Source organism: Ursus arctos, unplaced genomic scaffold, assembly GCF_023065955.2.
Source record: "Ursus arctos isolate Adak ecotype North America unplaced genomic scaffold, UrsArc2.0 scaffold_34, whole genome shotgun sequence".
Lineage (NCBI taxonomy): Eukaryota > Metazoa > Chordata > Mammalia > Carnivora > Ursidae > Ursus > Ursus arctos.
The window spans coordinates 26,235,579-26,248,038 of record NW_026623030.1 but is presented as its reverse complement, the minus strand read 5'-3'; the positions used below and the strand labels follow the sequence as shown (position 1 = coordinate 26,248,038).

The 12,460-nt window shown below is 52.5% G+C and overlaps 1 protein-coding gene across 6 annotated transcripts in view; it reads left to right on the top strand.

Annotated features, from left to right (window-relative positions):
- Positions 1–12,460, top strand: part of SCARB1 (scavenger receptor class B member 1) — a 109,216-nt gene that overhangs the window by 72,192 nt on the left and 24,564 nt on the right. For all 6 annotated transcript variants that reach the window (XM_026514697.4, XM_026514695.4, XM_057306007.1 and 3 more), the window contains 3 exons: positions 5,110–5,267; positions 6,836–6,977; positions 9,920–10,123. In XM_026514697.4, the coding sequence (XP_026370482.1) occupies positions 5,110–5,267; positions 6,836–6,977; positions 9,920–10,123 (504 nt within the window). The remainder of the gene's footprint in view (positions 1–5,109; positions 5,268–6,835; positions 6,978–9,919; positions 10,124–12,460) is intronic.

Genomic DNA, 12,460 nt, shown 5'->3' with positions numbered 1-12,460 from the left:
TCACTCAGGTCTTTGAATCTTCCCCCAGTAGGTCTGGTCCGTTCGTTCTGCCCGCTGTGGTGTGTGCAGAAGCCCAGCTCCGCTCATGAGCTCCGAGAGTGGGCTGTGAAATGATCGGGGTGGGTGGGGGCCAGCATCTTGCAGAATGAGCAGAATAGGATAGGAGTTTCGCGTGTCTAGGGACCTCGTATAAGTGGAGTCACAGTATCTGTCCTGTGACTGGCTCTTGTCACTCAACATACTGTCCTCCAGGTTCACCCGTGGCACGGACCCGCCTTCTCGTTAAGACTGAATCACGTCCCACGGAATGCAGTGAACACAGGTGTGCTCATACATATGCGTTTTAACAGGTGTGATGACAATATTCTGTCTCTTGCTTTTGGTTGTCATACAAGTGAGGTGTAGACGTTGATAAAACTCAGTAAAGTGCTCTTAAAAAGCAGGCTCGTTACGGATGCACCTTGAAAATGTGATGCTGGGGGAAGAAGCCACATGTGGCCTCTGTGGTACCTTGGCTTGTTTTTAAGAAATTGGGTGTTATGGACATAAATTGATGACTTGTGTTGTATGATTCTGTTTATTGGAAAAAAGGCCGGGGCGCCTGGGTGGCTCAGTCGTTAAGCGTCTGCCTTCATCTAAGGGCGTGATCCCGCAGTTCTGGGATCGAGCCCCATGTCAGGCTCTTCCGCTGGGAGCCTGCTTCTTCCTTTCCCACTCCCCCTTCTTGTGTTCCCTCTCTCACTGGCTGTCTCTCTCTCTCAAATAAATAAATAAAATCTTTAAAAAAAAAAAAGGAAAAAAGGCAAATCCGTGGAGACAGAAAGTAGATGCGGGGGTGCCAGGGGCTGGGGGAGCAACGTGACTGCTAATGGGTGTGGAGTTTTGTTTTGGGATGATGAATGTGTTTCCGGGCTTAGACCGTGGTGCCATCTGTACGATTCTGTGCACACATCCACACCACTGAATTTGACACTAGAAGTGGGTGAATTGTATGGTATGTGAATCGTAAATCATTAAGCCGTCAAGAAATGCTCGCATCGCGTATTCACATTACGTCCAGAACGTTCATCCTTTTTCAGGGTGCAGCCTGATGAGTTTTATCAGATGCGTACATCTCACCTGCTTGGCACCCAAAGTCAAGAGACAGGATGTTTTCATGACCTCAAATAGTCTCTTGGTGCCGTTTTGCAGTCGCTCCCCTCCCTCCACCCGAGCCCTGTGGCAACCACTGATCTGGTTCCTGTCCTTACGGTTTTCCTTTTCCCAGACGTCCTGTAACTGGACTCAGGCCGTATGTGGCTGTTGGCATCAGGCTTTTGTTATGTAGCACGGGCGCTGGGGTTCCTGCGTGTGGGGGACGGACCGGTCGTCAGCTCCTGTTTGTGATCGGGTAGTGCCCTGTCGTTGGGTCATGTGGGTGTTTGTTTATCTGTTGAGGGACACTGGAGTTGTTTAAAATAGGTGTTGAGAACGTATTCGTTACTGACGGGCATTTAGGACGCCATGCTCCTAAAGGCTTCCTAGCCTGGACTCAGGCCGTGGCCCCTGCCAGGAATGCCCTCCCTGTCATCTTTCCCTGGCCAAGTCCAGCTCCCTTCCTCAGGGCTCAGCTCCCGTGTGCCCTCTTCCGGGCAGCTCCACTGACCGTCCAGGAATGGGCTCGGAGGCTCTGGTTGGATGAGAGGCAGTGGTGTCCTGCAAGGGCTCACGTTGGCCCTCTCTTCCAGTCTTTGTGTTCTGGGCCGTGGTCTTTGACCTTGGGGGAGGGGGTGGGGGTAGAATCAGCCATATCAGGCGAAAGGCCGTGAGCGTGGCCAGCACGGCTATCTGATCAGCTGCTTGGTCCAGTAGCCTCTGCTCGGACGCCGATCAAAACCAGTGCAAAGTCTGTCCCCGCCGGCGGGTGGGGGTGGGGCAGTGACAGGAAGGAGGAGGAAGAGGAGTCGGCCACTTCAAGCCAGGCGACTACCCGGCTGACCTTCCGGATGCCCGGGGCTCTGCCATACCCTGTTCTCAGCACTTTTCCTGTACAGACTCATTTCAGCAGCACGCCAGCTCTGTCGTCGTGCTCATTTTCTGCATGAGGAGATTGAGGGTCACAGAGGAGCCGTGACTTACCGGCTGTCACCCAGCCAGAAGGCAGAGCTGGGTCACCGAATACTCCCTGTGAGTGAGTGCCCAGTGAATGGGGTGGACCGCCAGATCCGGGAAGCCCCCTCTGTTGGAGAGGGAGAGGGACACATGCCTTTATCTGGTGACTCATTTCTCTGGCTGTGACATGTCCCCAAAGCAGAGGGAGCCGGAGAGCGGATGAGGGATTTTGGAGTTCTGAAGACTTCTCCGGGCCCAGCTGGGAAACAGGGCTGGGGAGCGAGGCAAGAACCGGAAACTATTTTGTTATTTTATTTTATTTTAGGAGAGAGGGGGAGAGTGAGAGCGAGTGCGCATGCATGAGTGGGGCAGGGGGAGAGCGAGAGAATCCTAAGCAGGCTCCCCGCTGAGCCCAGAGCCCGACGGGGGGCCCCATCTCCCGACCCTGAGATCACAACCTGAGCCGAAATCAAGAGTTGGATGCTCAACGGACTGAGCCCCCAGGTGCCCCAAGAAACTGTCTTTTTACAAACCACTTCATTGAGGTCTGATTGACATTTTAAAAACTACATATTTAATGTATACAACTTGATGAGTTTGCAGATAAGTATACACCCTCGAAACCGTCACCCCAATCTATGTGTGAGGATACCCATCACCTCCAAAACTTTCCATATGATTGCTATTATTGTTTTAGTTATGCAAGACGAGTTAGCCTAGGGGTCTGCCGTGCACCCCAGTGTCTCCACTTACCAAGATTGCATCCTGCGCTCAAATATTTACTAAGAGGGTAGATCTTAGGTTACGTGTTTTTATCACACACACACACACACACACACACACACACACACACACGGAAGTGAGGTTGGAGGTTGCATTTTCTCCTGGCGGAGTTGCTGGCAGAAGCCAGGCCAGGTGGGGACCCCTAATTACTAGCCCTATGTGTGTCTTTTCTGTGGGGAGGGGATGGCGGAGAGGGCATGATGGGACCATCTCCCTCTGTCGCTGCTCCCTGTGGGCCTGTTGAAGCCTTGAGGAGTTCCGTCCTGGGTGGACCCCATCCCACCCAGCAGCCTCTCGCCTGAGGTTGAATTCCACTCACCAAGCCTGTACCCACGGGACCTGAAGGGTCACCTCCGGTGTTGGACCTGCTGTGTGGGGCCTGGGGAAAGCCACCTCACTGCGCGGGGCCTCTGTTTCCCCCTAAGAAACATGGGGAGGTCACCCTCCTCCACGAGATGATGCTGGTGAAGTGTGCCAGCAACTGTGGCCAAGGGGCGACCCGTGAGTCCCCTGTGGCCCCAAGGTGTGCGTTCGATTGGCTCCCGGGTGTGTTCGATTTCGAAAAATAAATTGTTGGTATTGAAACAATACGGAGATACCACAGAGTCTTTGTTGCTTTGTTCAAATCATGGTTATCAGTTGCCTTTATCTGCGTGTATTAGATGCTCGGGGTAGAAGAACGAGCTTCCACGGCGGATAGGAAGTTGTGTTTGTCAATAAATGATGATTATTGTACCGTGAAATCCAGACTCTATGTGCCATTTTCCAGTTTTTTATTCTTGTCAATGAATTCAGCTTTTCTTCATTTAAATGTTATGTTGGTGAAATGAGAAACAGCTGAGGCTACAGAGTCCCTGGCCCCCATTGTACAGATGGGGAAACGGAGGCTCACAAGGTGACAGTCTTACCCATGTGGCCCTGGGGCCTAGCTGCTTCCGTATCTGTTCCTTCCTGGAGTCTGCTGGTCAGGACATGGGGCTGGACCAGCCAGCTCCTGCCTTCTGCCTCCTCTGGAGCCTCTGCGCATTGGTTTTGGCTATTTGGGGACAGTAGAAGTGGCTGGCCTTGTTCTGGAAGGCCATGTTTAAAGAAGCATGGAAGGTGATGCAAGCTACCCTGTACACCTCGCTTTGTGGTATCGGGTATCTATCTGATGGGCGGGGTCACTCTGCCCCACCCAGGCTCTGAGCCTTGGGGGGCCCATAATGTGGCCGGGCCAGGTTGGGGGGGGTGGATTGGGTGATACTGGAGGGAACTTCCTGGGACGCTGGAGCAGGGACGTGCAGAGCTGAGGAGCCAGGCAGGGATTAGAGGCCAGTGCATCTGATAGATAGGCTGCAGACCTCTTTTCTTCAGCTCTGTCTCGGCACTGCCCTGCCTCAGGGCCTTTGCACTGGCCTTGCCTCTAGCTGGAATTACCCCCCCCACACACCAAATCCATGTATTCCCCTCACTGCCTTTCGTTTTTATTGTTTTGTCGTGGTTCTGTTTTGGCTTGTGTTTTGCCTGTGTGACTACTCTGTTTAAAGTTGCAACCCCCTTCCCCACCCCCGCCTCTCACACAGCACACGTTGTACCTTCGTATTTAATACCTGCCTTTCGGGGCGCCTGGGTGACTCAGTTATTGAGCGTCTGCCTTCGGCTCAGGGCGTGATCCCAGAGTCCGGGGATCGAGCCCCACATCAGACTCCTCCACTGGAAACCTGCTTCTTCCTCTCCCACTCCCCCTGCCTGTGTTCCCTCTCTCTCTGGCTGTCTCTCTCTGTCAAATAAATAAATAAAATTTAAAAAAAAATACCTGCCTTTCCCTTGCTAGATCAAAGACCCCACAGAGTTGGGGAATGGGGTCTGTCTTGTACACTCTTTTATCCTCAGCCCTTAGAAGAATGCCTGGCATATAGTAGGTGTTCAGTAAACGTTTGTTGAATGAATGAATGATACATTTGGCCACATGGAGCCCATATTCCTGCAGTCCAGCTGCAGCTACCTCCTGGCTACTGTTACTAAAACACATTTACAAAAGTAGCAGCAGGAATATGTCTCCTGTGAACCGACACTCTGGAGCAGCGTGTGGGGAGAGCCTTCTCACTGGCGGGGGGCCGCCTCCCGGACGTGCCCGTGGGACCTGGCCACGCAGGCCGGCTCTGGGCAGCCGTTCTAGCTGTGTGGGGGGGTGGGGCCTGGCGGCAGCCCTGCCTACCCTCCTCATGGGCGTGTTTGTTTTGCCTTCTGCAGAATGTGCGCATCGACCCCAGTAGCCTATCCTTCAACATGTGGAAGGAGATTCCCGTCCCCTTCTACCTATCCGTCTACTTCTTCGACATTGTCAATCCCGACGCCATCCTCCTGGGGGAGAAGCCGCAGGTGCAGGAGCGTGGGCCCTACGTGTACAGGTGAGGACGGAGGGGGCTGGACTCGGTCTCCCAGGTGGGCCGTCTTAGCGGGGTTGGACCCCATTTTACAGATGAGGAAACCAAGGCCCCGAGTAGTAGAGGGGCTTGCTCAAGGTCAGTCTGCTTTCCCCAGTCGCTATTCTCATGCTTGAGACCGTGCATTTTGCAGAGCGACCTCCTGGGTTTAAACTGTGCCTTTCTGACTGCAGGCAAGGGGCGTGCTTGCCCCATGCCTCAGTTTCCCCATCTGTAAAAAGACGCCAGTCTCCACCGTGGGGTGGTTCTGAGGACTGGATGAGATAGCGGAAGCCTGGCGCGCAGTGAGCGCCCCGTATACGTTCGTTGCTCACGTGTTAGTACCACTGCTGCCACGGCCTCACCGCTTGACCATGGTCTTTGGGAGAGCGCAGCTTGTGGAATCGGCTGGAGCAGGTTTCTGAGAGATGAAGGAGGACCGTTCTAGGATAAGGCTCGATTGCCGGCTCCTGCCCATTCTGCCCTCCGGGACAGACCCTGTCACAGAACTCCCTGCCAGGCTCGTCTGTGGGAGGCTTCCGTGTCAGCGCTGAGCCTGGCTTGCCGAAGTTCCGGAACTCTTCATTCCGGAAGTGTTTGTTGAGCACCTCCTGTGGACCAGGCACTGTGCCAGTCACTGTGAAAGGCAGACCCAGGCCCCTGCCTCACAGAGCTGACATCCGATGGGAGAGAGTAAACTCATGGTCAGATCAGGTGGCCATAGTGTATGAGAGCAAGGCAGGTGAAGCGTGCAGGGTGCTGGAGGAAGGGGCATGGCAGCGTTGGTCTAACTGGAGGGTCAGGGAGGACCTCTGCCAAAGGGACACTCCCCTAAACTTGGGTGGTGGGAAGGGGGTGCCACTGTGTGAAGACGTGGGGGGAGGAGGGCCCCAGGCAGAGGTGGCAGCCAGTGCAAAGGCCCTGAGGGAGGCAAAGTCTGGTGGTCCGGGAAGGAGAAGACCTGAGTGGCTGGCATGGTATGAGTGGGGGGAGAGTGGCAGAGATGAGGCCCGAGCATCGGCTGGGTCAGGTGGTGAGGATCTCGGAGGCCACGTTAGGAGCTTGATTTTATCCTGTATGCAAAGGAGGGTTGTGGGGAGAGAAGGACATGATCTCATTTCTACTTTTCAAAGATTCCCTGGCTACTTTGTGGAGAATGCATTGCAGACAAGAGGGATGCTCACCACAGCCCTACAAAGTGGGTCTTGTTATCACCCCCATTTTACAGATGGGAGAACAGAGGCCCTGGTAGTAAGTGATGGAGACAGGATGGGAACCTGGGCCCTCTGTCTCCAGAGTGCACATTCTGAACCACTGTGCTGCACTGTCTCCCTTGGAGAAGCAGGCATATGTGCGGGGGAGGCTGTGAAGGACAGTGGTGCCTGGCCAGGGGAGGGGTGTGTCAGGATGTGGGTGCCCTTTGGGGTGGCTCTGATGAGCCTCGCAGTGTCCTGCAGTGGGCTGAGGGAGGTGGCCGAGGGCCCCACGGCTCCCGATGGCCACCCTGTCCCTGTGCAGCTGGGGCCCGCTGACCACTGGCTTCCCACCCGCAGGGAGTTCAGGCACAAGAGCAACATCACCTTCAATGACAATGACACGGTGTCATTCCTCGAGTATCGCAGCTTCCAGTTCCAGCCCGACAAGTCCCATGGCTTGGAGAGCGACTATATCGTCATGCCCAACATCCTGGTCTTGGTAAGGCCGCCCCTGGCTGCGCCCCTTGTCCCGGCCCTCATCCTTGCCCCTGGGGGCTTCCGTCTCTCGTCTTGCCTGCCCCCTGCACTGGCCGTCCCACGGTGTGGGGGACAGGGGGCAGCCTGCAGCTTATGGGACCCTACTCACAGCCCAGTGAGTTTCCCTGGTGCATCCTCCTGTCTCTGGGTTGGAGGTACCGACAAAGTCCTTGTCTTTTCCATCTTAGTCTACGAATCTAGAATCTCCACAGGGAGGTACAGGTGCGGGACTACACGGTGCTCCCCCGGGCCACATCCTCGTCTGCCCCATTTGGAGGCAGGGTCTCTGTGCTCTGTAGGTGGGGGTCATAAATGTAGCTGGATTTACCAACTGTTGGCCATGTGTGCTGGGGTCCCTAAAACGACTTCCAGGCTTGCTGGCTCACTAGGAGGGCTCACAGGACTCGGCGTATTGTCCCCCTCTTGGCTCTGATTTGTTACAGAGAAGGGCGCAGAACCAAAAGCAGCAGAGGGAGAAAGCGCATGGGGTGAAGGCCAGTCTCCAGCCTCCAGCGTCCTCTCCCAGGGGAGCCACACAGGCCCCCCCCCCCCAAATCCCCCAGGAACAAGTTGTGACAGCACCTGGGAAGGGTTAGTCACCATGGAAACCATGAGAAACTCTGTGCCCAGGGTTTTTATTGGGGGCTGGTCACGGAGGCACCTTCTGCCTGGCACGTAGCAAAATCCAGATTACCCAGAAGGAAGGCAGGTGGTCAGCATAAAGCCTACTGTTCGTACACAGAGTCCAGAAACTGCGAGACCCCCTTATCAGTCAGAGAGTGGTGGGAGCTCCCTTAAAACCCAGGATCCCAGACGCCAGCCAAGGGCCAACCTTGCCGGTGGCAGGCTTTTCTAGAGACAGTGGCCTCAGGCTTGTTGTGTTAACTTCAGGGCTTATGGGCCTTACACATGTTACCTTGTTTACTTGTCAGTGAGCCTGGGCCTGGCGCTGGGCTGGGCTCTGGATCCGAGGCGAACTCACCTGTTGAGTCCATTGGGTGGACAGGACGGAAGAATAAATATGTCCCAAAGCCTTTGGGCTGCACCCCCCTGCCCCTCTGCCCCCCGAGTGGAATCCTTAAGTTTTGACAGTGAAGGCTCTCGCCCCCACCGACCAGGTTGGCAAAAACTGCGTGATAATGCCCCAGGGGTTAGGAGCATTTGTGGAAATGGACACTCTCACATCTACCGTGAGTAACAGAACTGGTATGAGCTGCTGGAAGGAGGTGACTTTAAATAGAAATGGCACCCGCCTTTGACTGCAGAAATTTCATTTGTAGGAGTGTGTCCTCTTGATAGAATCACACAAATAAAAGATGCTTGCACAAGGATATACGTTGCGGCAACATTGTCCGAGCAAACTTCCAGAAGCAACCTAAATATCGTTCCATCACATTTCATCTGGTGATTTATTGCCGCAGGCGTGGCACGGAGCAGTCCCTGAGATCTATCGAAGTGAGGGAGAGGCAAGGTGCAGAATGCACGTACAGTGCCACACCTTACTATTTATAAAGGGGAAACACCCGTACACACACCCACTTACACACATGTGCTTTTTTTTTTTAATATGTGTCGAGTGGGGTGGGTGAACTCCTGTGGAGGGCCAGATAGTAAGTATTTCAGACTTCGAGGGCCACGTGATCTCTGTTGGAACAGCTGATGCAAAGGCAACATAAAGGAGTAGGCATGGCAACGTTCCAGTAAAACTTTATTTCATGGGCACTGAATGTGAGGTTCACATAATTTTCATGTTTTTTCGAATATTCTTTTTTCCCCAAATATTTGAAAATATAAACATTATTAGGTCTCAGACTGTACAAAAACGGGTGGTGGACTGCCTTTGGCCCGTGGGCCATAGTTTGCTGGTCTCTGGTATGGATGTGTCTGGAGGAATACCCAAGAACCCATAACTTTGGGTAGCCTTGAGGGAGAAGAATGGGAAGGGGACGGTCAGGGCTTGGAGAGGGACGTTTATTCTATATCCTTTTGTGATTTTTAAAAAAATTGTGTGTTTATTACCTTTCGAAAATGATTATAATGGTGAGATCCTGGTGAGTTCCCAAGGAACCAGACCTCTTTGGCCCAGGTTTTAGGAAATGCTGGCTGTGTTCACTTTTCCACTTTTGGAGGATATGCCTTTAAAAAATAAACCAAGTGCCAAGACAGTATCTCCAGAGGGAAGCAGAAATTAGAAAACAAATTCACCTGTGTTCTTAGCACACAGATATTGGGTAGAACAGATCTTTGGGACTCTTGGTGTTTGGGAGGGAGATAGAAGGAAGTGGAGTCGAGTCTCCATTAAAATTTTTTTGGATACAAGGTGACAGTAAAATGTGCTCCAAACTGGCATAAGCAAAAAGGGAACTTATGCGCTCACGCTACTGAAAGGGCAGAGGTTGAAACGAGTTTCAGGTGTGGCTTGATCTAGGCGCAAATCAGGTTGCCCAGATCTGTGTTGGTGCCCTGCTCTGGCGGACCTGCCTCTCAGGGAAGCTACAGCCTTCAAGGACGGCAGTGGGAAGCCCTCCTTTCTACCTGACAGACCCAGGGGAATGTTTGCCGTTTCTTGTGGCTCTGATTGGGCCACATTACACATTCCTGAACCAATCACTGTAGCTGGAAGGAAGAACGTTTCTGATTGGCCAGGCCCCTGCGATGTGCCCGCCTCTGGGACTGGGGATGGCGTTAACGTCACCTGAATCCACTAACACAGGTGATCCTGTTACTGAAGGATTAGGGAATGGTTCTGGATGCCCCAGACTCCCTATGTGTCCGCAGCAGGGACCTTCCTGGGCCCGAAGTTCATGTCCCCTGATGAACTCTGCCTCGGGCCTGGCTCGAAGTCCGGGATGTACGGACCCGTTGTGTCCAGCCTGTAACATGTGGTGTCCCCTCGCTCTGCAGGCCGCTGCGATGTTGATGGAGAATAAGCCCATGAGCCTGAAGCTGATCATGACCTTGGCATTCAGCACGCTCGGGGAGCGTGCCTTCATGAACCGCACTGTAGGCGAGATCATGTGGGGTTACGAGGACCCCCTCATTCACCTCATCAACAAGTACCTTCCAAACATGTTTCCCTTCAAGGGCAAGTTCGGGCTATTTGCAGAGGTAAGTGTGGCCCAGCTACAAGTCCGGGGCTGGTGTCTTGTTTTCCAGTGACACAGACTGGAAGTGGGTTAGCAGCCTGGCCGGCGACCTGGGGGCAGTGGGTTGTGAATGGCAGAAAACCCAACTCAAACTGGCTTAGGAGAAATAGAGAATCTGTTGGCTCATATACCCGAAAACTCTAGACAGAGAGGTAGGCGCAGCTTGATCAAGGCTCAGAGGACGTGATTGGGCTGAGTGTGGACAGTTGGGGTCTGCTTCCAGGAGAAGGGGGAGAGGCTGCCGCGGAGGCAAGTCACAGATTTGACTATGACGTTGCTCTGAGCTGCCTGCTTTTGTCTTTCTTTAAAGATTTTATTTATTTATTTGAGAGAGATAGAATGAGAGAGGGAGATAGCACAAGCATGGGGAGGGGAGAGGCAAACTCCCCCCTGAGCAGGGAGCACAATGTGGGGCTCGATCCCAGGACCTTGGGATTATGACCTGAGCCAAAGGCAGATGCTTCACCAACTGAGCCACCCAGGTGCCCCTGCCTGCTTTTTTCTTGATCTTGACCCCTGGTCACCTGGTAGTGATTGGTCTCCTGAACCGCGATCTGATGCAGCCTGACCCCTGACCACAGCTCCCTCTGCCACAGGTTTTGATGAGCCCTCTGGATTGTTCCAGACTTGGCCTCCCTTTGGGCTCTGCTGATCTGTCTTGGGGGGAGTGGGAGAGAGAAATTATGTTTCTGTCATTGGCACATGATAGACACTCAATACATTTTTAACCAGGATGACAGGTTCTGAGTGTATGGGTAAGCTGGCAAGTTTGGAGCAACATGATTCTTTTGAAAGCATCTTGTCAACTTGTAAACAAATGAAAATTATTACAAAGTGAGTAGCATACCCATAATATATGTTTGACTGTATAATGGAAACCCTGAAATAACATTTCAGCAGTGACTGTTCAATGTTGATGTGGTGTCTTCATATTCTTCAGGGATCTAGAATTCTACTATTGCCCTGCTGTGCCATCCTTACTGTGTGGTTTTCATACTCCAGATTACCACATGGCCCAAGATGGCTGCTAGAGCACCAGCTACCACATCCACATTCCAGGAAGCACAAGAGGAAGGAAGAAGTGGTTGGGGATGGAGAGGCAGACAGGGGAGTTGAGGACAAAACAACATGTCCCAGCTGTCTCCCTCCTTGGGAGGGAGAAAACAAATTTCTACTTACTTTCCTTTGGCCAGAACTTTGTCAAGTGGCCACACCTAGCTTCAAGGGAAGCTGGGAAACATAGCCTTTTAGCTGCTGTGCTAATGCCCTGAGTAAGGTTTGGGTTTTGTTATGAAGGAGGAAGGGGAGGATACTTTGGATACTAACTGGCAGTCTCTGGTATACTTTGTCTATAATTCTATTATTGTAGTATCCTTTTGGGGGAGACTTTATTATTATTATTATTATTATTATTATTATATATTCTACATATATAAAATATATAATATAATAATAATAATAATAATAATAATAATAATAATAATAATAAAGACTAGTGTTTGGAGTTCCTACTATTTTTCAGGCACCACTTAACAGCGTTGACACATTTGCTCTTTCCGTACTCCCAGTGTCTCTGGGCTCCTGTTACTCTCTCCTCATAATGGTTGAGGTCCTGGCCCATGAAGCTCAGAATGGACAGGTGACATGACACAGATATTAGGAGGCCAGAGCAGAGCTTTGGACTGGTCCCTGCTCTGGAGCCTGTTTGCCTAACTAGTCAGTAATCGATTTAGCCATTTGGTCAGGAAACAACCCTATAGAGTTCTTCACGTGTTTTCCATTACACGGCCTCCTCGGGGGGATCATGGTGCTTCTAGGTCTCGCCCTGCAGTTTCTATGCTTTGTGTGACTTTGCTGTGAATTAGGCATCTCTTTCTAGGAAAGAACCTCCGAGTGCCAAAGCCTGGGGCTTCCGATCCAGAAAATGCTCAATGAGCATCGGGTCCTGTATCCATTAGGGTAGGCCAGGTCATGCTGTGTAACAAGCAGCCCCAGAATGTCAGTGGCTTGAAACAGCAAGTTGATTCCTTGTTCGTATGCCATGTCAGCGCGGATGACCAGGGGGCCCTCTGCTCTTTTTGGTCACTCAGGGACCCGGGCCGAGGGAGGCAGCAGCTTGATACACACTTCCGCGAGCCCTGCGCAGTGGCAGAAAGCACGGTGACTTGTGCATGCACTAGCTCCTAAAGCTCCCCCCAGAAGAGGCACGCCCCATCTGCTTCGTTCTCGCTGATCGGAGTGCTCCCATGGCCATACTTCATTTTAAGCTGGGGGGAGGGGGTCAGTCTGCTATTCACCT